This window comes from Loxodonta africana, chromosome 4 (genome assembly GCF_030014295.1).
Source record: "Loxodonta africana isolate mLoxAfr1 chromosome 4, mLoxAfr1.hap2, whole genome shotgun sequence".
NCBI lineage: Eukaryota > Metazoa > Chordata > Mammalia > Proboscidea > Elephantidae > Loxodonta > Loxodonta africana.
In genome coordinates this window covers 65,671,564-65,695,339 of record NC_087345.1, presented here as the reverse complement: position 1 = coordinate 65,695,339, position 23,776 = coordinate 65,671,564, and the positions used below count along the sequence as shown (strand labels likewise).

General features: G+C 38.5%; 1 protein-coding gene across 7 annotated transcripts in view; it reads left to right on the top strand.

Annotated features, from left to right (window-relative positions):
* CNOT2 (CCR4-NOT transcription complex subunit 2) overlaps positions 1 to 23,776 on the top strand; it is a 159,841-nt gene that overhangs the window by 38,380 nt on the left and 97,685 nt on the right. For 3 of the 7 annotated variants that reach the window (XM_064283882.1, XM_064283888.1, XM_064283887.1), the window contains one exon: positions 19,462 to 19,619. The exons of 1 other annotated variant lie outside the window; for it this stretch is intronic. In XM_064283882.1, the coding sequence (XP_064139952.1) occupies positions 19,510 to 19,619 (110 nt within the window). In that variant the 5' untranslated portion in view covers positions 19,462 to 19,509. Of the gene's footprint in view, positions 1 to 3,053; positions 3,172 to 19,461; positions 19,620 to 23,776 lie in introns of those variants that run through there. 3 more of the 7 variants (XM_064283886.1, XM_064283884.1, XM_064283885.1) reach the window with 2 other exon arrangements.

Sequence of the window (23,776 nt, the reverse complement as noted above, 5' to 3'; positions counted from 1 at the left end):
ATGAGTCAGAACTGACTTGGAGGTACCTAACAACAGTAACAACAGTTACTTAGTATTTCTTAGCTGGAAGTAAAAGTATCCCTTATAAGTGGCAAACTGCTACAGTTACTTAAAGGGGTATTCTGGCTGTGCTTCTTCCAAGACTGACTTCCTTCTGGCAGTCCATGGTATATTCAGTATTCTTAGCCAACACGGTAATTCAAAAGCAGCAATTCTTATTTGGTCTTCCTTATTTGTTGTCCAGCTTTTACATGCATGTGAGTCAGGTGAAAATAACATGGGTTGGGTCAGACACACCTTAGTTCTCAAAGTGACATCTTTGCTTTTTAACACTTTAAAGAGGTCTTTTGCAGCAGATTTGCCTAGTGCAATGCGTGGTTTGATTTCTTGACTGCTGCTTCCAGGGACACTGGATCCAAGTAAAATGAAATCCTTGATAATTCAATCTTTTCTCTGGTTATCACGATGTTGCTTATTGGTCCAATTGTGAGGATTTTCGTTTTCTTTATGTTGAGGTATGATGCATTTTGAAGGCTGTAGTCTTTGATCTCTATCAGTAAGTGCTTCACGTTCTCTTCTTTGTCCTTTTTGTTTTCAGCAGGCAGGGTTCTGTCATCTGCATATCACAGATTGTTAATGCGTCTTCCTCCAATCCTGATGCCCTGTTCTTCATGTAGTTCAGTTTCTCAGACTATTTGCTCAGCATACACTTTGAATCAAAGTATGGTGACTGCATGTATTCCTTCTATCTTCTTTTGATGCTGCCTGTGTCGTTTGATATTTTGCCCACAGAATCTTTCAATATAGCACTTGAGGCTTGAATTTTTTTCTTCAGCTCTTTCAGCTTGAGAAATGACTAGTGTGTTTCTCCCTTTTGGCTTTGTAACTCACGCATAATCTTGATCCACACTTTTCCTGATTTCAAACCAGGCAGTATCCCCTTGTTCAGTTTAAACTACTGCCTCTTGGTCTATGTATAGGTTCCTCATGAGCACAATTAAGTGTTCTGGAATTCCCATTCTTCGTAATATTATCCATAATTAATTATGATCCACCCAGTTGAATGCCTTTGCAGATTCAATAAAACACAGGTAAACATCTTTTTAGTATTCTCTGCTCTCTCCAAGATCCATCTGACATCAGCAGTGATATCCCTTGTTCCACGTCCACTTTTGAATCTGGCTTGAATTTCTGGCAGTTCCCTGTCAGTGTACTGCTGCAACCATTTTTGAATTATCTTCAGCAAAATTTTATTTGTGCGTGACATTAATAATATTGGATAATTTCCATATTTTGTTGATCATCCTTTTTGGAATGGACACAAATATTGATCTCTTCCAATCGGTTGGCCGGGTATACCTGTGTTCCAAATTTCTTGACATAGATGTGTGAGCACCTCCAATGGTGCATCTGTTTGTTGAAACATCTCAGTTGGTATTCCGTCAATTCCTGGTACCTTGTTTTTTGCCAGTGCCTTCAGTGCAGCTTGGACCTCTTCCTTCAGTAACGTTGGTTCTTGATTACATGCTACCTCCTGAAATGGTTGAACGTCGACCAGTTCTTTTTGGTACAGTGACTGTATGTATTCCTTCTATCTTCTTTTGATGCTGCCTGTGTCGTTTGATATTTTGCCCATAGAATCTTTCAATATAGCACTTGAGGCTTGAATTTTTTTCTTCAGCTCTTTCAGCTTGAGAAATGACTAGTGTGTTTCTCCCTTTTGGCTTTGTAACTCACAGTCTTGGCACATTTCATTGTAATACTTTGTCTTCTCGAGTTGTCCTTTGAAATCTTCTGTTCAGTTCTTTCACTTCGCCATATCTTCCTTTCACTTTAGCTGCTCTACATTTAAGAGCAAGTTTCAGAGTTTGATTTGACATCCATTTTTATCTTTCTTTTTAATGACCTTTTGAACTTTATGTGTGATGTCATTAATGTCATCCCATGAATCATCTGATTTTCGATCATTAGTGTTCATTGTGTCAAATCCATTCTTGAGATGGTCTCTAAATTCAGGTGGGATATACTCAAGCTTGTATTTTGGCTTTCGTGAACTTGTTCTAATTTTCTTCAGCTTCATCATGAACTTGCATATGAGCAATTGATGGTCTGTTCCACAGGTGGCCCCTGGCCATGTTCTGCCTGATGATACTGAGCTTTTCCATCAACTCCACATATGTAGTTGATTTGATTCCTGTGTATTCCATCCGTGAGGTCCACGTGTATACTCATCGTTTATGTTGGTAAAAAAAAGGTATTTGCAGTGAAGAAGTTGTTGGTCTTGCAAAATTCTGTCATGCCACCTCCGATGTCATTTCTATCACAAGACCATATTTTCCAACTATTGATCCTTCTTTCTTTCCAACTTTTGCATTCCAGCCACCCGTAATTATCAGTGCATCTTTTTTGCATGTTTGATCAATAGCAGACTACAGAAGTTGGTAAAAGTCTTCAATTTCTTCATCTTTGGCTTTAGTGGTTGGTGCATAAATTTGAATAATAGTCTATATTAAGTGGTCTTCCTTGTAGTGTATGGATATTATCCTATCACTGACAGCATTGTACTTCAGGTTAGATCTTGAAATATTCTTTTTGATGATGAGTGTAACACCATTCCTTTTGAATTTGTCATTCCCGGCATAGTAGACCATATGATTGTCCAATTCAGAATGGCCAATACCAGTCCATTTTGGCTGACTGATGCCTAGGATAGTGATCTTTCTGTGTTCCATTTCATTTTTTATGCCTGCCAATTTTCCTTGATTCATACTTCATGCATTCCATGTTCCGATTATTAATGGAAATAATAGTGTAATTGTTGTCATGCAACATCAGCAAATGAAGCTCCTAAAAGCTTTATCCTATCTATGTCTTTAAGGTCAACTCTACTTTAAGGAGGCAGTGCTTCCTCAGTCGCTCTTGAGTGCCTTCTAACCTGAGGGGCTCATCTTCCAGCAGTGTATCAGACAGTGTAATGCTGCTATTCGTAAAGTTTTTACTGGCCAATTTTTTAAGAAGTAGATCACCAAGCCCTTCTTCCTGGTCTTTCTTAGTCCGGATGCTCCATGGAAACCTGTCCACCATGAGTGACCCTCTTTGTGTTTGAAATACCAGTGGCATAGCTTCCAGCATCACAGCAACATGCAAGTCACTGCAGTATGATATATCAGGGTAAGAGTTCTTTATAGTTTCTGTGCTGTCTTATCAGTGTGTTACTTGGAGTTGAAACTCAATAGATTTAGACACCTAATACTTTAACTGTAGTTTTACTCTAATTTTAGTTTTTCTTCTGAAAGTGTATGTCCTGTGTTTTTATAGGCTTTTTTACGCTGTCTCCCCCTTCTAGTTGCTGATCCTATCAGACAAGATGCTTCTGATGTAGTCCTTTTAAGGAAAATGATGTTTTAATAAAATTAAAGTTAGTAAAGCTTTTAGTATATTTTTTATGGCTCATTTGTTTAATGTATCTACTATGTGTTAACCATTTTAGGTATTTGATATAATAGTGATAAGCAGAAAAGACATGGTTCCTCTGGTAAGGAGATTACATTCCAAGGGATTGAGAGAGACAATAAACAAATAAGGACAAAAATCAAATAATGGGTGTTCAGGGGAGGCCTCTCTGATGAGAGATAGTTAAGCAAAATGTTAATCTCAAGAAGAAGCCAGCCATTTGAAGATATGTGATAAAATCATTGTAAAGAAGCAGCAAATGTAAGGACCCTAAATTGAGCACTGAGTTGATATGTTTGAGAAACACAAAGAAGTCCAATATAACTTGAACCTGGTAGGTTAATGATGGCCTCCCTTATACTTCATTCACCTGGCAGAACCCTCACCGTGGTTAAATCCAACTCTGTCTACCCTGTTCCTACATCCCTACAGCAACATTGGCTGGAGAACACAGTGATGAACACGGACCTCAAGTGGGACTTTAGTGCTACTTGACAATTCTATTTTATTTTTCTAATCTGTTCATACTCCTACTTTCTTAGAAGACTTTCTAAGTCTTTTTCACACCATTTCCTCCTTCCTCAACACCACCTGTATTTCTCAGTCTCAACTGATGACCTCATTTCTTATTTTACTAAGAAAACAGAAGCCACCAGATGAGAACTTCCCGTATGTTCTCACACTATATTTATTCACCTACATGAACCTGTACTATTCTTCTTTCTATTACTATTAATCATCTGTCCTTGTGCCTTTTAAGGCCAGTCTTTTCTTCTAGATTCCATTCACACCTGGTGAAGGTCGTCACTCCAGGAATTCACCCTTTATCTTGCGCCATCAGTTTTTCCTTCTGCTATGTTTCGTAGCTTATAAAAGTTTTCTTTTGACTCCATGTTTCCTTTAGCCACTCCGCATTTTTCTGCTTACTTTTATGACAAAAAAAATCCTTTGGAAAAAATGTCTATATTTTGTTTCCAATTCCTGTCTGCCTATTCTCTAGTGAACCCTATCTAGTCAGGGATTTATTTCCACCACCCCATCAAAACAGTTCTTGCCAAGATTGCCAGGTAACCACCGTGTTGTTAAACTCAAAGATTAGTTTTCATATATTTTTTTATCAACAGTATTTGAAACAGTTTAATACTCTCTTCCTTGAATCTTTTTTTTTTTTTTTAATTAACTTTCACGGTATGTAGCACACTCTGTTTGGTTTTCATCTCTTCACTAGCTGTTCCTTCTCTGTTTCTCTTTTATATCTCAAAAGAGATTAATTTAAGTTATAGCCTAATCTTGTAGATTGAGCTGTACCACATTAACATAACTGCCTCTGATTGTGCCTCATTAACATTATAGAGGTGGGATTTACGGCATAGGAAAATCACATCAGTTGACAAAATGGCAGACAATGACACAATAATGGTTTAGCCAAGTTGACACACATTTTGGGGGGGCACAATTCAATCCATAACGGAGTCCATGTAGATAGTTCTTAAAAGAGCACAATGCTCAAGGCAGACATTTTTTACTAGTGTAGCTAAACTATTGTTTGGTTTTAGGAAGACATCGGGATTTTTTTTGTTTGTTTAAAGGTTATCTCAGGGCAATGGTTTAGGAATTCTTCCATCCCCGTGGCTCTAGAAAGTCTGAAGCCCATGAAAATTTGAAATTCTGTTCTAAATTTTCCCCCTTTTGATCAGGATTCTTCTGTAGAATCTTTGATCAAAATGTTCAGTAATGGTAGCCGGGCATCATCCAGTTCTTCTGGTTTCATTGCAGAGAAGGCAGTTGTTCATGGAGGCAATTGGCCTCACATTCCATATCCTTCTCCCATTCCTGACTCTCCTTTTTCCTCTGTTGCTTTGGGTGAACAGAGATCAGTTATATTGCCTTGCAAGCTTTTAAGACCCCAGGCACTATGCACCAACCTAGGAGGTAAAATGGAAGTACTAAACACTATCACTGGTTAACTGGGATGTCTCTTGAAACTGTTACTAGTCGTCAGTCTGACACAGAGGGTCCTTGTCTTTTCTATATTAAGAATACACGTGAAAGACAAATCTTTATCTTCATTAAGATTTATTTTGCTTGAGTCGAGCAAAAGGAGTCAGCGGGGGACTAAGCCTTTCCAAAAGACTGACTCGAAAAGGGAAGCAAGGCTAGGGCATATATAGGTTCGGTGGAGACAATAGAGTAATTAATATTTAGTGAGCTTCTTTCAAGGGGCGGTAGTACTTCTCAGAATGTCAGTGCATGTTAATTAGGTCACGCGCATCTGGAATCTGAGATGGAACCTGCTGGTATTCAAGATGGAGTCCTCTTGGCAGCCTTTGGCATCTTTATTATGGGATATAGCACAGGTGCACTGATCTTTGGCGCTACATAGCCATCTTCGGAGGTCTAAGGAAGGTTAAATAGTGGTCACACTTTGTTCTGCCCATGCGGGAGCTTGTAAACGGGGAAGGGACTAGAAAAACACTTAGAAGGAGATACAGTAATTCATGGGTTGTTTCAGCCTTATCTCATGTTGACAGGGTGTGGTTCCTGTTTATCCAACTTCTAGATGGTAATCTTATAACAGCTCTTTTGTTAACCCTGTCTGTCTCAAAACCATGACCCTAAACCTCCAAACCAGATAACCAGATCCCATGAGTTTTTTGGTTGTACCTAAGCAGCTTCAGTAGCTACACTTTTTTTGTTGTTGTTGTTGTAAATATATCTATCACACAGTTTTTGCCAGTTCAGCTTTTTACGAGTATATAGCTTATTGATAGCAATTACAATAATTGGTGGTACAAGCCTAACCTGAATCATTGAGATTTTTCCACTGCCCTAGCCCCTCATTTCCCTGTTCTTCCCATCCCCAGTGACCACTAATAAACCTTGGTTTCTATACATTTGCCTTTTTTTTAAATTACTTTTTATGTAAGTAAAGTAATACAATATTTTTCCTTTTGTGATTGACTTATTTCACTCAGCATGTCTTCCAACTCCATCCATATTGTAGCATGTAAGACTTCATTTCTTCTACCAGCTGAGTAGTACAGATAGTCCCTGACTTGTGAAAAAGATCCATTCCTACGACTTCATCATTAAGTTCATTTTGATATAAGCTGAGTACCTTTTTTTTTTTTTTTTCTTTTCAGTTTTCATTGTTATTGCCATAGCCTGCTATACAGCAGTGTTTTGGACAGTAAATAATAGTGTTTAACATTGGTGAGTGAACATCTAAGAATGATGACATCAGCAAATCACGTGCTGCAACTTTGTATGTAGTACACATTACCAATGATAAGATGTATAACGAAAAAAAAAGACAGTTGTAAGTGTGGTTCTTTGTAACAGGAATACGTCGTAAATTGGGAACTACATCTGTGTATGTACCACGTTTTGTGTATCCATTCATCAGTTCATGAGCATTTAGGTTGTTTCCACCTTTTGGTTGTTGTGAATAGTGCTGTAATGAACATTGGTGTACAAATTTTTGTTCGAGTCTCCGCTTTCAAGTTTTTTGGGTATTGCTGGATCACAGGGTAGTTCTGTTTTAGTTCCCCCCCCACAAACGGCTGTTCTATTTTGCATTCCTACCTTCAATGAATAAGGTTTCCAATTTCACCACATTCTTGCCAACATTTATTATTTTTTACTTAGCCTTTCTAGTTGGAATGAAATGGTACCTCGTTGTGATTTTGATTTGCATCTCTCTGATGGCTAAGGATGTTGACCATCTTTTCATGTGTTTGGTGCCCATTTGAACGTCCTCTTTGGTGAACTGTCTATTCAAGTTCTTTGTCTATTTTATGATGAGGTCATTTCTCTTTTTGTTGGTAAGTTGTTAAAGTTTTATATATATTTTGGTTATTAGATTCTTATCAGATACAATCATGTGGTGCATAATGTCTGGGCAACATCTGAACACGTATACGTTCATGGTCCCGTAAGGGTATGATGAGTTCAGAAATCCTGATTGGAGAATGGGACATCTATCTGAGAACGGGAACAAACAAAACAAAAGGAAACTTGCATGGTCCTTTGGGAAAGCCAGTGTTTGGTTGAGGATAACCTGTGCTGACTGTACCGGGCCACCCTGGGCCCTGGGGGTCTCCAACACCGAGGTTTCATGGGCCATGCCCTCCAGGCCAACCTGGACAGTGTTACAGCGGCCACTAGGGACCTGATTTGGCACAATGTTTGCACAACATCCAAATCACGTAACATATCATGGATGTTAAGTGGTGTATAACTGTATATGGTTTCGGAAGATATTCTCCAAGTCAGTAGCTTGTCTTTTCACTTTTTTGGTAAAATCTTTTGATGAACAGAAGTTTTTAATTTTTATGAGGTTCCATTTATTTATTTTGTCTTTTGCTGTTTGTGCTTTTGTTTCTGTATTACATAACTCATTGTTGAAAGCTAGGCCCAACAGCGTTTCCCCTGCATTTTCTTCCAAGAATTTTATGGTTTTAGTTTGCACATTTAGGTCCTTAATCCACTTTTAATTTGTTTTTGTGTATGGTGTGAGGTATAGATCCTATTTAATTTTTCTGCATGTGGAAATCCAGTTTCCCCAGCAGTATGAAAGAGAGATTTCTATCCCCATGAAATGGACTTAGCACTCTTGTCAGAAAACAGTTTTGACCATAGATGTGTGGGTTTATTTCTGGACTCTTAACTCTATTCCACAGGTCTGTATGTCTGTTGTTATACCTGTACCAGACTATCTTGATTGCTGTAGTTGTATAATATGTATTAAAAAATCAGACGTGTTAGTCCTACTTTGTTCTTCTCTTTTAAACGCTGTTTTAGTTATTTGGGGCCTCTTGCCATTCCACATAAATTTGGGAATTTTTTTTCCATTTCTAATAAGAAAGCTGTTGGAGTTTTGATTGGGATTGTGGAAAACATTTATTTATATTTATTGTACTTCAGATGAAGATTTATAAAACAAATTAGTTTTTGATTAAACAATTAATATACTGTTTTATGACGTTGGTTGCTAATCCCATGATGTGTTAACACTCTCCCCTTCTTAACTTGGGTTTCCTGTTACCAGCTTTCTTGTCCCTTCCTGCCTTCTCATCCTTGCCCCTGGGCTGGTGTGCCCATTTAGTCTTGTTTTGTTTTATGTGGCACTCTAATCTTTGGTTGAAAGGCAAACCTCAGGAGTAACTTCAGTGCTGAGTTAAAAAGGTGTCCAGGGGCCATACTCTCGGGGTTTTTCCAGTCTCCATAAGACCAGTTAGTCTGGTCTTTTTTTGTGAGTTAGAATTTTGTTCTACATTTTTCTCCAGCTCCGTCCAGGACATTTTATTATGGTCCCTTTCAGAGCAGTTGGTGGTGGTATCCGGGCACCATCTAGTTGTGCTGGACTCTGGTGGAGGCTGTGGTAGTTGCGGTCCATTAGTCTTTTGGACTAACCTTTCCCTTGTGTCTTTAGTTTTCTTCATTCTCCCTTGTTGCAGACAGGGCGGGATCAGTGGAGTATATTAGAGGGCCACTCAGAAGCTTTTAAGACCTCAGATGCTACTCACCAAAGTAGAATGTAGAATATTTTCTTTACAAACTGTTAATGACAGTTGAGCTAGGAAAACATTTCTTAATTTCACTTCCCTGGACAGTCTTAATCCTGACAGCCTTAACCTTGGCTGTGTGTTAGAATCATCTGGAGTTCTTTAAAAAGAGTCTGATGACCAGCTTTCATCCATAGCCAGTTAGATTAGGGTAGAGAGATGTGTTGGGGGAGGGGATAGCAATATTTTTTAAAGCTGTCTATCTGATTCTAATGTGCATCCTGGGATAAGAACAATGTAAATACTTTAGTCTACTTCTGCCCTCTCTAAATATGCCTTTTGTTGACTTCTGCTTTGTATGTGCATTCTTTGACCAGTCATGTACCACCATTCCTGCAGAGTATCCCAGTCCGTTCCCTTGTCTGTCACAGATGAAAAAGTGTACCAGTGCTCCTTTTGTCTTTTTCAAGAACTAAGCTTTAAGAGGTTTGGAAAATGCCTATTTAGTGTTCTCAGACTATTATAGTATCTTCTTTAAATGTATAGCGATAATTACTTTCTGCACCTTTTTATTTCAGCTTTCTTTATTTTGATAGTCTTTTTAAGAAAACTGGAAAGATAAATATTTTTAGTATTAAAAAGTATACTTTAATGCATATATATATATTTTTAATTTTAGGAGCAACTTTCACAATACTTTTCCTTAAAAAAAAAAAAAAGCTACATAACTTTCCCCCATCACTTGATTCATCTTTTTTTTTTTATGAGGAAATTTGGTAAGCCTAATGGGTTGGTGGAAACCCTGATGGTGTAGTGGTTAAGAGCTATGGCTGCTAACCAAAAGGTTGGCAGTTCGAATCCACCAGGTGCTCCTTGGAAACTCTATGGGGGCAGTTCTTCCCTGTCCTATAGGGTCGCTATGAGTCGGAATTGACGGCAGCGGGTAATGGGTTGGTACGAATTAGTTTTTAATAACCTCATTGATAGAATAAACCATTTATATAAAGTGTTATGAGAAAAATATGTATTACCTGCAAAAATTGTTAGAGCTGTGACTTTTCAGGTTTCTGATTAACATCTAATGTGGTATGTTCAGTTGCTGACGTAAAATGCAATGTTTAATGACCTTAGAGCCATTCTACTGAGGTGTAGTAAGAATAATGTATAAACCCAAACCAAACCCACTGCCATCGAGTGGATTCCGACTCATAGGGACCCTATAATACAGAGTAGAACTGCCCCATAGAGTTTCCAAGGAGCGCCTGGTGGATTCGAACTGCCGACCTTTTTTGGTTAGCAGCTGTAGCACTTAACCACTACGCCACCAGGGTTTCCAAGAATAAGATATACCAAATCCCAAACCAAACCCATTGCTGTTGAGTCGATTCTGACTCATAGTGACCCTGTAGGACAGAGTAGAACTACCCCATAGGGTTTCCAAGGAGAGCCTGGTGGATTTGAACTGCCAACATTTTTGGTAAGCAGCTGAACTCTTTAACCACTATGGCACTGGAGTTTCCGAATAAGGTATAAGAAAGCTGTTATTTGTGTTTTAAGCAGTTTTACTTATACGTTACAACTCATACAAGTTCCTTTGTGGAATTAATAGAACCAGTGTGTCTGTTCCACGGTGGATTGTGGGGCTGTTAATTTGATTTGGTCATATTTTAGAGGGACTGCTTTGGAAGATGTTACTTCACCATTTGGAAACTCTTGTGGATTTTTAGCCAATTTTTATTTATGTATTAAATACACTTTACTAATCTTGATATATATATTTTTTAATCTTGATACTTTAGCTCGAAACTTACAGGCAATTAGTACTAATTTGGTTATTTAAACACTGAAATAAAAAGTTGAATGAATTTTACACTTAAATGAGGTTCTGTGTACTATAAATGTAGTTCACAAACTTATTTGATCATAGCTATGAAATAAACCATGCAGATTACTAACTTCATGTATGAGGAAATTCAGTCATTGAGAGGTTAAGCAACTTGTGTAGCCATAACATATGTTTTAGGCAGCACTAAGTCTAGAAAGACCCCACTGTCTAATTGTCTTAATTTTGAACCCCAAATTCATTTAAGCCTAAGACAAAGCTTTTAATTTTCAAGTCTGTTGATCAAAAGTTATTGAACTTTTGCCATTTAAGTTCAGTCATACCTTATTATAATTTTGGAGACTTTTAAGACTTGGTAATAGAAAATGTCTATATCTTGGGATGCTGGACCTTTTAAAAGGACAGATCTGCGGATTCCCTGCTTATAATGATTCTGTATTATCAGATGCCTACACCTGCCCTTGAAATATGTGTGCTAGAACTTCACATGTGTATTGGAGCTAGCGCATCAGGAAGGCTGCCACTACAGAGAATAGGAGATAAATACAAAATTGTCATAAGACATTAAATTATGACAGCCAGAGAGTAAATTGATTTCAAGGTAATACTGTTGGTTTACTTCTTTCTTTATATAGACACGTTTTCATTTTATATGTTAATTACAGACTTCTGAAACCCGTACGTAACATTAGTTTTCTAGGGCTATCATAACAAATTACCACAAACAGTTTGACTTAAAAAACAAATTTATTCTCTTGCAGTTCTGGAGGGTAGAAGACTGAAGTCAGATTCGTCAGGGCCATGCTCTCTGACCACTGTAGGAAAGAATCCTTCCTTGCTTCTTCCAAGGTTTTGGTTGAATCCTTGGAGTTCATTGGCACGTAGCTTTATCACTCCATTTTTTGCCTCCTTCCTCACATGACCTTTTTCCGTCTGTGCATGTCTGTGTGTCTCCAAATTGTCCTCTCCTTATAAAATGAAACACCAGTCTTTAGATTTAGAGTTCATCCTCTTCTAGACTCTCTTTCCAAATAAGGTCCTGTTCACACTCACTGAGGACATGTTTTTGGGATCACAGTTCAACCCACTGCACCTATATTATTAAAATGTTCAAGAAAATTATTTTTAGTTAATATGTTTTAGTTAATATGTGTGTATGACAGTTTTCCCAGCCGAAGTATGCTGTGTAACAGAAATTCTTTAATTTTACTTTGCCTGCCTTGGTTTCTTATGTGTGTTGTTGTTGTTAGGTGCCGTCAAGTCAGTTTGGGTTCATAGCCACCTTATGAACAACAGAATGAAACATTGTCCAGTCCTGTGCCATCCTCATAATCGTTATGCTTGAGCCCATTGTTGCAGCCACTGTGTCAGTCCATCTCATTGAGGTCTTCCTCTTTTTTGCTGACCCTCTCCTTTACCAAGCATGATGTCCTTCTCCAGGGACTGGTCCCTCTTGACAACATGTCCAAAGTGTGTGAGACATAGTCTCTCCATCCTTGCTTGTAAAGAACATTCTGGTTGTAATTCTTCCAAGACGGATTTGTTTGTTCTTTTGGCAGTCCACGGTATATTCAATATTCTTCACCAACACTGCAATTCAAAGATGTCGGTTCTTCAATCTTCCTCATTCATCGTCCAGCTTTCACATGCGTAACAGGCGATTGAAAACACCAAGGATTGGGTCAGGCACACCTTAGTCTTCAAGGTGACATCTTTGCTTTTCAACATTTTAAAGAGGTCTTTTGCAGCAGGTTTGCCCAGTGCAACGCGTGGTTTGATTTCTTGACCGCTGCTTCCATGGGTGCTGACTGTAAATGAAATCCTTGACAACTTCATTCGCTTCTCCGTTTATCATGATGTTGCCTATCGGTCCAGTTGTGAGGATTTTTGCTTTCTTTACATTAAGGTGTAATCCATACTGAAGGCTGTGGTGTTTGATCCGCATCAGTAAAATGTGTCAGGTCCTTTTCATTTTCAGCAAGCAAGGTTGTGTCATCTGCATAACACAGGTTGTTAATGAGCCTTCCTCTAGTCTTGATGCTCAGTTCTTCATATAGTCCAGTTTCTCAGATTATTTGCTCAGTATCCAGATTGAGTAGATATGGTGAAAGAGTACAACCTGACACACCTTTCCTGACTTCAAACCATATAGTATTCCATCGTTCTGTTTGAACAACTGCGCCTTGATCTGTGTACAGGTTCCTTATGAGCACAATTAAGTGTTCTGGAATTCGCATTCTTTGCAATGTTACCCATAATTTGTTATGATCTACGCAGTCGAATGACTTTGCATGGTCAATAAAATACAGGTAAACATCTTTCTGGTATTCTCTGCTTTCAGCCAGGATGCATCTGACATCAGCAGTGATATCCCTGGCACTGCGTCCTCTTCTGAATTGTGTTTGAATTTCTGGCAGTTCCTTGTCGATATACTGCTGCAGCCGCTTTTGAATGATCTTAAGCAAAATTTTACTTGCGTGTGATATTAACGCCATTGTTCAATAATTTCTACATTCGGTTGGATCACCTTTCTTGGGAGTAGGCATAAATATAGATCTCTTCCAGTCAGTTGGCCAGGTAGCTGTCTTCCATATTTCGTGGCATAGATGAGTGAGTACTTCCAGTGCTGCATTCGTTTGTTGAAGCATCTTAGTTGGTATTCCGTCAATTCCTGGGAACTTGTTTTTTGCCAGTGCCTTCAGCGCAGCTTGGACTTCTTCCTTCAGTACCATCGGTTCCTTCTCATATGGTACCTCCTGAAATGGTTTAATGTCAGCCAGTTCTTTCGGTGCAGTGACTCTGTGTATTCCTTCCATCTTCTTTTCTTGCTCCCTGAGTTATTTAATATTTTCCCCATAAAATCCTTCAGTAGTGCAGTTCAAGACTTGAATTTTTTCTTCAGTTCTTTCAGCCTGAGAAATGCCGAGTGTGTCCTTCCCTTTTGGTTTTCCATCTCCAAGTCTTGGCACATGTCATCGTAATACTTTGTCTTCTCGAGCTGCCCTTTGAAATCTGTTCAACTCTTTCACGTCATCATTTCTTCCTTTCGCTTTAGCAACTCGATGTTCAAGAGCAAGTTTGAGTCTCTTCTGAAATCCATTTTGGTCTTTTACTTTCCTGTCTTTTTAATGACATCTTGCTTTCTTCATTTATGATGTCCTCAGTATCATTCCACAACTCGTCTGGTCTTTGGTTATTAGTGTTCAAGGTTTCAAATCCATTCTTTAGGTAGTCTCTAAATTCAAGTTGGATATACTCAAGGTTGTACTTTGGCTGTCGCCAACTTGTTCTAATTTTCTTTAGTTTCAGCTTGAACTTGCATATGAGCAATTGATGGTCTGTTCTGCAGTCAGCCCCTGGCCTTGTTCTGACTGACGATATTGAGCTTTTCCATCGTCTCTTCCCACAGGTGTAGTTGACTTGATTTCTGTGTATTCCATCTGGTAAGGTCCACGTGTATAGTTGCTGTTTATGTTGGTGAAAAAAGGTATGTGTAATGAAGAAGTCGTTAGTCTTACAAAATTCTGTCACGCGATCTCTGGTATCATTTCTATCACCAAGGCCGTATTTTCCAGCTACCAGTCTGTCTGCTTTGGTTCTAACTTTCGCATTCCAATCACCAGTAATTATCAATACATCCTGATTGTGTGTTCGATCAATTTCAGACTGCAGATGTTGGTAAAAATCTTCAATTTCTTCATCTTTGGCCTCAGTGGTTGGTGCCTAAATTTGAAAAATAGTCATATTAACTGGTCTTTTCTTGTAGGTGTGTGGATATTATCCTGTCACTAACAGCGTTGTACTTCAGGATAGATCTTGAAATGTTCTTTTTGTGTGTGTGTGTGTGTGTGTGTGCTTTAAGTGATAGTTTATGATTCAAGTCAGTTTCTCATACAAAAACATATACACACATTTTTATGTGACCCTAGTTGCTCTCCCTGCAATGTCATAGCACATTCCTCCTCTCCACCCTGTATTTCCTGTGTCCCCTTCTGCCATCTCATCTTGCCTCAGGACAGGAGCTGCCTATTTAGTCTCATGTATCTACTTGAGCCAAGAAGCACACTCTTCACCATATCATTTTATATCTTATAGTCCAGTCTAATCTTTGTCTGAAGAGTTGGCTTCGGGAGTGGTTTTAGTTCTGGGCTACCGGAAGGTCTGGGGGCCATGTCTTCTAGGGTCCCTCTAGTCTCAGTCAGACCATCAAGTCTGGTCTTTTTACTAGAATTTGAGTTCCGCACTGCACTTTTCTCCTGCTCCTTCAGAGACTTGCTGTTGTGTTCCCTGTCACGGCAGTCATCGCTTGTAGCCGGCACTGTCTAGTTCTTCTGGTCTCAGGCTGATGGAGTCTCTGGTTTATGTGACCCTTTCTGTCTCTTGGGCTCATATTTTCCTTATGTCTTTGGCGTTCTTCATTCTCCTTTGCTCCAGGTGGGTTGAGACCAATCGTTGAATCTTAGATGGCTGCTTGCTTGGCTCACTACCTTTTTAGACCCCAGATGCCACTCACCAAAGTGAGATGCAGAATATTTTCTTAATAAATTTTGTTATGCCAGTTGGCCTAAATGTCCCCTGAAACCATGGTCCCCAGCTGCATGGTTCACCCCTGCTACTCTGTCCCTTGAAGTGTTTGATCGTAATCAAGAAACTTACTAGCTTTTGGTGTACTGTGGTTGTGCTGACTTCCCCTGTATTGTGTGTTGTCCTTCCCTTCACCAAAAATAATTCTTGTGTACTGTCTAGTTAGTGATTACCCCTCTCCCTCCCTCCCCACCCTCATAATGATCAAAGAATGTGTTACTGTTTAAACCTTTTCTTGAGTTCTTATAATAGTGGCTTCATACAGTATTTGTCCTTTTGTGACTAATTTTAGTCAGCAAAATGTCTTCCAGATTCATGTATGTTTTGAGATGTTTCGAGGATTCACTGTTGTTCTTTATCATTGCGTAGTATTCCATTGTGTGAATATACCATAATTTGTTTATCCATTTTCCCGTTAATGGGCACCTACATTGTTTCCATCTTTTTGCTACTGTGAACAGTGTTGCAGTGAACATGGGTGTGCATGTTTCTATTGATGTGATGGCTCTTACTTCTCTAGGATATATTCCAAGGCATGGGATTGCTGGATCTTATGTTATTTCTGTTTCTGGCTTTTTAAGGAAGCACCACATTGATTTCCAACATGGTTGTACCATTTTACATTCCCACCATCGTGTGTAAGTGTTCCAGCCTCTCCACAGCCTCTCCAACATATATTATTTTGTGTTTTTTACATTAATGCTAGCCTTATTGGGGTGAGATGGAATCTCATTGTAGTTTTGATTTGCATTTCTCTAATGGCTAATGGGACACCCTGGTAGCATAGTGGTTAAGTGCTACAGCTGCTAACCAAAGGGTCAGCAGTTTGAATCTGCCAGGCGCTCCTTGGAAACTCTATGGGGCAGTTCTCTGTCCTAGAGGGTCGCTATGAGTCGGAATCGACTCGATGGCACTGAGCTTGGTTTTTTTGTTTGGAATGGCTAATGATTGTGAGCATTTCCTCATGTATCTCTTAGCCACCTCGGTATCTTCTTTGGTGAAGTTCCTGTTCATATCCTTTGCCCATTTTTTAATTGGGTTATCTGTCTTTGTTGTTGAGGTTTTGCAGTATCTTGTAGATGTTACACATTAGACACTGATCAGATTTATCATAGCCAAAAATTTCCCAGGCTGTAGGTTGTCTTTTTACTCTTTTGGTGAAGTCTTTGGATAAGCGTTAAGTGTTTGATTTTTAGGAGCTCCCACTTATCTAGTTTCTCTTCTGGTGTTTGTGCATTGTTACTAATGTTTTGTATTCTGTTTTATGCCATGTATTAGGGCTCCTAGTGTTGCCCTATTTTTCTTCCATGATTTCTATCGTTTTAGATTTTATATTTAGGTCTGTGATCCATTTTGAGTTAGGTTTTGTGCATGGTGTGGGGTATGGGTCTTATTTCGTTTTTTTGCAGATGTATATCCAGTTATGCCAGCACCATTTGCTAAAGAGACTGTCTTTTTCCTGGTTAACAAACTTTGGGCCTTTTTTAAATACCAGCTGCTTGAAATGTTCACTTTGATGATGAATGCAATGCCATTCCTCTTCAAGTTGTGGTTCCAAGCACAGGAGACCGTATGATCGTCTGATTAAAAATGGCCAACACCAGTCCATTTCAGTTGACCATTGGCTAGGATATCAGTGTTTATTCATTCCATTTCATTTTTGATGACTTCCAGTTTTCCTAGATCCATACTTTGTACATTCCACGTTCTAATTATTAATGGATGTTTGCAGCTGTTTTCTTCTCAATTTGAGTCGTGCCACATCAGCAAATGAAGATCCTGAAAGCTTGGCTCCATCCACATCATTAAGGTCAACTCTACTTTGAGGAGGCAGCTCTTCCCCAGTCATATTTTGAGTGCCTTCCAACCTGAGGGGCACATCTTCCAGCAGTATATCAGACAGTGTTCCACTGCTATTCATAAGGTTTTCACTGGCTAAACCTTTTCAGAAGTAGACCGCCAGGCCTTTCTTTCTAACCTTAGTCTGGAAGCTCGCCTGAAACCTGTCTGCCATGGGTGACCCTGCTGGTATTTGAATACTAGTGGCATAGCTTCCAGAGTCACAGCAACATGCCAGCCCCCACAGTATGACAAACTGGCAGACACTTCTCATATGTACCAAGGAGTGATTAACTCAGAACATTTTTTAAATCGTTTTATTCTGGTAAAAATACATGTAAACAAATATTTGCCTATTCAGCATTTTTATATGTACAATTCAGTGACATTGCTTAGGTTCATAACTTAGAGCATTGTGAAAACATTCATCTGTGTTATCAAACCAGAAATTAGTTCATAAGGGCAAGGAAGTGTTTTTGTGGCTGTGATTCATTTACTAATCAGAAAAGGTTGATTGACATAGTTAGGGAATCTAAAAAACCTTTGAATTTTAAGGGTAAGAGCACAGTGTGTTTACTTCAGCTTACTCTAGAGTTCCATTGAAATTGGCCACACCTGGTAGTCTGTTCTAATTAATAGCCAGCCTGGTATATAAAATTCTCTATATCAAAAAAGAATGGTGACGCAGTGGTCGAAAGCTCGGCTGCTAACCCAAAGGTCAGCAGTTCGAATCCAGCAGGCACTCCTTGGAAACCCTATGGTGTAGTTCTACTCTGTCCTATAGGGTCACTATGAGTCAGAATTGACTTGATGGCAGTGGGTTTGCTTTTTTTTCGGAGTTTATTTCAGAAAAAGAAAACTCGTCCAGCTGGTTCAACAATCATAACTTGACCAAATTCCTCACGTTTTAGCTCAAAGTTGAGTATGGTAATGACTACCATGTTTTACTTATTTCAGATAGCGTTAAAAGAAAACCCATTGATGTCAAGTTGATTCCAACTCATACTGACCTGTAAGACAGTAGAACTAGGGTTTCCGAGGTGTAATCTTTACAAAAGCAGGCTGCCATATCTTTCTCCCATGGAGCAAGCCGTTGATCTTTTGGTTTAGCAGCAGAGTACTTAATCACTGTGCCACTGGGGCTCCTTTCAGATACCATTAAACCAAAACCAAACGAGTTGCTGTCAGGTCGGTTCCAACTCATAGTGACCCTATAAGACAGAGAAGAACTGCCCCATAGGGTTTCGAAGGAGCAACTGGTGAATTCACACTGCAGAAGTTTTGGTTAGCAGCTGAGCTCTTAACCACTGTGCCACGAGGGCAACCGTAAAATGTTGGGGTATTTTTTGTATACTATTGAATAGTGCAGTGGGAAGAAAAAAAGACAACATAGAAAAGGACATCTGTAATTGTCCACTTTCCTGTGAGCATTGTCTTGACACCGAACATTGAAAATAGACAATTTTGGAGTTGGATGTGTTTTCTAAATTCATTTGGATCAACCACCTTATTTTACACGTTAGGAAACTAAGACTAGAAAGGAGAAATTGATCAAGCTAATACTTCAACTCAGACTTCCTGATTCTTGTTCCATTAGCATATTTTATTTGGTGACATGAAATTTAAAAGAATAAACTTTAATAAGTATTTCCCCTCTCCAATAAAGTATTTTCTAGAAATTTTACTCAAAATATATTGATTTCCTGTTTTGAGAAATTCTTTTTTTTAATTATTTTCTGAAAGAAGTTGGGGTTCAGTTAATATTCATTAATCCAAGTACTGTTTATTGCATGCAACATTTTTATTAGGCTCTGATTTAGAGAAACTTAGAGACATATAAGTTTGTTTTTTTCCATTAATTAACATTTGGTTTATGTATTTCTTTTAATTAGATTCTTGTTGGTCTTTTTAAAAAATATAAATTTAGATTTAGTGTCTCATTTTCTCACCTCTCCTTTGGAATCCATTTGGTTGATAATCTTCCTTTTCCTTTAACTATGATATTCTTCAAATGGTGTGTTTTGTTTTTTAATTAATAGACTGTTTTTTAGAGTGGTTTGTTTACAGAAAAATGGAATTGAAGGTAGAGTTCCTGTATACTTCTTCTTACCTTACCTACCATTTTTCCTGTTATTCACATCTGCGTTGGTGTGCTGTATTTGTTGCAGGTGATAACCAATATTGATACATTATTATTAAATAAGACGTTATCTATGTTTTATTCATTATGCAAAGGCATTTGACTGTGTGGATCATAAAGAATTGTGGATAACATTATGAAGAATGGGAATTCCAGAACACTTAATTGTGCTCATGAGGAACCTGTACGTAGACCAAGAGGCACTCATTCAAACAGAACAGGGGATGCTCTGCGTGGTTTTAAATCAGGAAAGGTGCGTATGAGGGTTGTATCCTTTTATCATACTTATGTAATCTCTATGCTGAGCAAATAATCCCAGAATCTGGACTATACAAAGAATGCTGTATCAGGATTGGAGGAAGAGTCATTAACCTGCGATATGCGGATGACGCAACCTTGCTTGCCGAAAACGAAGAGGACTCAAAACACTAACTGATGAAGATCAAAGACTGCAGCCTTCAGTATGGATTACATGTCAACATAAAGAAAACAAAAATCCTCACAACTGGACCAATAGGCAAGATCATGATAAACAGAGAAAAGATTGAATCCTCAAAGATTTCCTTTCAAGTTCTCAAGGATTTCGTTTTACTTGGATCCGCAATCATTGTCCCAGGAAGCAGAAGTCAAGAAATCAAACTATGCGTTGCAGTGGGCAGATCTGCTGCAAAAGACCTCTTTAAAGTGTTCAAAAGCAAAGATGTCACTTTGAGGACTGAGGTGTGACTGACCCAAGCCATTGTATTTTCGGTTGCCTCATGTGCACGTGAAAGATGGACAATGAATAAGGAAGACTGAAGAAGAATTGATTCCTTTAAATTATGGTGCTGGCAAAGATGATTGAATATATACCATGGACTACCAGAAGAACAATCTGTTTTGGAGGAAGTACAACCAGAATGCTCCTTAGAAGTCAGGTTGGCGAGACTTCGTCTCATGTACTTTGGACATACTATCAGGAGGAACCAGTCCCTGGAGAAAGGACATCATGCTTGATAAAGTAGAGGTCAGAAAAAAAGAGGAAGACCCTCAAGGAGATGGATTGACTCAGTGGCTGCAACAGTGCGCTCAAGCATAGCAAAGATTATGAGGCTGGTGCAGGATCAGACAGTGTTTCATTCTGTTGTACATGTGGTCATTATGAGTCAGAACTGACTTGAGGGCACTTATCAACAACAACAACATTATTAAAACCCATAGTTTACATTAAGGTTCACTCTTTGTGTTGAACAGTTCTGTGGGTTTTGACAAATGCATAATGCTATGTATCCACCATTACAGTATTATACAGAATAATTTCACTGCCCCAGAAATTCCCTGTGCTCCACCTATTCACTCTCCCCATCCGCTACCACTTTCTGAATTGGAGGCATCCACTGATCTTTTTATTGTCTCTGTATATTTTTGCCTTTTTTAGAATGTCATATAGTTGGAATTTTACAGTATGTAGCTTTTCATACTGGCTTGTTTCACTTAGCATTAAGCATTTAAGATTCCTTTTTCCTGACCAGGTTAGCTCATTTCTTTTTGTTGCTGAATAATACTCCGTTGTGTGGGTGTACCATAGTTTGTTTTACCATTCGATTATAGTAAAGCTGCTATAAACATTCTTGTGCAGTTTTGTGTGGACTTAAGTTTTCAGTTTATTTGGAAAAATACCTAAGAGCATGATTGCTGGATCATATGTTAAGTCTGTGTTTAGCATTATAAGAAACTACCCAAACTGTCTTTCAAAGTGACTGCCAACTTGCATTCCCACCATTGATAAATGGGAGTTTCTGCTGCTTCACATTCTCTCCAGCATTTGGTATTGTCAGTTTTGGGGTGGTGCAGTGGTTAACGTGCTCAGCTGCTAACTGAAAGTTTGGCACATTGAACCCTCCAGCAGCTCCACAGGAGAAAAATGTGGCAGTTTGCTTCTTTAAGGATTACAGCCTTGAAACCGTATGGGGAAGTTCTACTCTGTCCTATAGAATCACCATGAATTGGAATCGAGTGGACTGCATCTACTTTTGTTGCTTTTTTAAATAGATGTAGTGGCATCACATTTTTATTTTAAAGTACAATTCCTTAATGATACATGATTTGAATACTTTTTCTATGCTTTTTTGCCATCTGTGTATCTTCCTTGGTGAGGTGTCCACATCTTTTGCTCACTTTCTAATTGGCTTGTTTGTTTTCTTAATGTTCAGTTTTAAGACTTCTTTGCATATCTTGAATACAAGTCCTTAATCAGATACGTGTTTTGCCAACATTTTCTCCCAGTCTATGACTTACCTTTTCATTCTCTTAGCAGTCTTTTGCAGAGCAGAAGTTTTTAATTTTAATGAAGTCCAATTTAGCTTCTTTTTTTCTTGCATTGTGCTTTTGGTATTGTATCTAAAAACTCATTGCTAAATTCAAGATCACTTAGATTTTCTCCTATGCTATCTTATAGAAATTTCATAGTTTCATATTTTACATTTAGGTCTGTGATCTAGATTCACTTTTTTGCACGTAGATGTCCAGTTGTTCCAGCATCATTTGTTCAAAAGACTCTTTTTTGTACTGCCCCTGCTTTTTTGGCAAAGATCAGTTGACTATATTTGCATGAGTCTATTTCAGAGCTCTCTATTCTGTTCCACTGATTTGTATGTTTATTCCTTCACCAGTGTCTTCATCACTATAGCTTTATAGTAATTTTTGAAGTCTGATGGTGTCAATCCTCCAGCTCCGTTCTTCTTCTTATGTTGGTTTTTCTTGATCTTTTGCCTTTCCATATAAACTTTAGAACCATTTTGTCATTATCTGCACAATAACTTGCTGTGGTTTTGATTGGGATTGCATTTCATCTATAGGTCAAATTGGGAAGAATTGACATCTTAATAAGTCTCTGTATCCATGAACAAGGTCCCTCCCTGGGTGGCTCAAACAGTTAAGTGCTTGACTACTAGCCGAAAAGTTCGTAGTTTGAACTCACCCAGAGATACCTCAGAAAACTGTCCTGACTGTCTGTTTCCAGAAAGTCACAGCCTTGAAAATCCTATGTTGTGGTTCTGTTCTACACACGTGGGGTCTCTCTGAGTTGGAATTAACTCAGTGGTAACTAACAACAACACTAACCTAAAAAGTTGGTGGTTCAAACCCACCCAGACCAACACTGAAGAAAGCCCTGGGGATCTGCTTCTATAAAGATTACGGTCAAGAAAACCCTCTGGAACAGTTCTACTTTGTAACATATGGGAGTGCTGTGAATCAGAACCAACACGATGGCAACAAGTTTATATTTGTTTTTATCCTTGTATATGGTATATCTCTACATTTATTTAGATTTTCTTCTATTTCTTTCATCAGAGTTCTTGTAGTTTTACTCACATTGACCTTGTACGTATTTTGTTAGATTTATACCTAAGTATTTTATTTTTGGGTTGGTGTTGAGTTTTTTATTTCAAATTCCACTTGTTCATTGCTGATACATGGAAAAGCAGTAGACTTTTGTGTATTAACCTTGCATCTTGCAACCATCTTAAAATTGCTTATTAGTTCCAGAAGTTTTTTTGCTGGTTTTTTGGGATTTTCTCCATAGATAATCCTGTCACCTGTGAATAAAGACAGTTTTATTTCTTCATTTCTAATCTATATGCCTTTTGTTTCCTTTTCTTATTGCACTAGCTGGAACTTCGAATACTAGCTATGTAGGATACTGCTGTGTTGAATAGGAGCGGTGAGAGGGAACATTCTTAACTTGTTCCTGATCTTGAGAGAAAGCATCTAGTCAGTCTCTCACCATTAAGTATGGTGTTAGCTGTTTTTTATAGGTGTTCTTTATCAAGTCGAGGAAAATCCCCTGGATTCTTAGTTTGCTGATAATTTTTATCATAAATGGGTATTGATTTTTATCAGATGCTTTTTCTTTGTCTCTTGGTATGATATGATTTTTCTTCTTTAACCTACTGATAATTTTTGAATGTTGAATCTGTTGAATAAATCACTTGATTGTGACATATGATTCTTTTTATACGTCATTGGATTTGATCTGCCAATATTTTGTTGAGGATTTTTACATCTATTTTTATAAGCTGTCTTAGTCTGTGGAAACCCTGGTGGTGTAGTGGTTAAGTGCTACGACTGCTAACCAAAGGGTCGGCAGTTTGAATCTGCCAGGCTCTCCTTGGAAACCCTATGGGGCAGTTCTACTCTGTCCTGTGGGGTCGCTATGAGTCGGAATCGACTCGAAAGCACTGGGTTTTTCTGGGTCTTAGTCTGTAGCTTTCCTTTCTTGTAATGTCTGTATTAGGGTATCCTGGTGTCATAGGATGAGTTAGGAATAAAGTGTTATCTGCTATCTGGAACAAATTGTAGAGAATTGATGTCATTTATCCCTAAATGTTTGGTAGAACTCACCAGTGAAACCTTTGGGGTCTGGAGCTT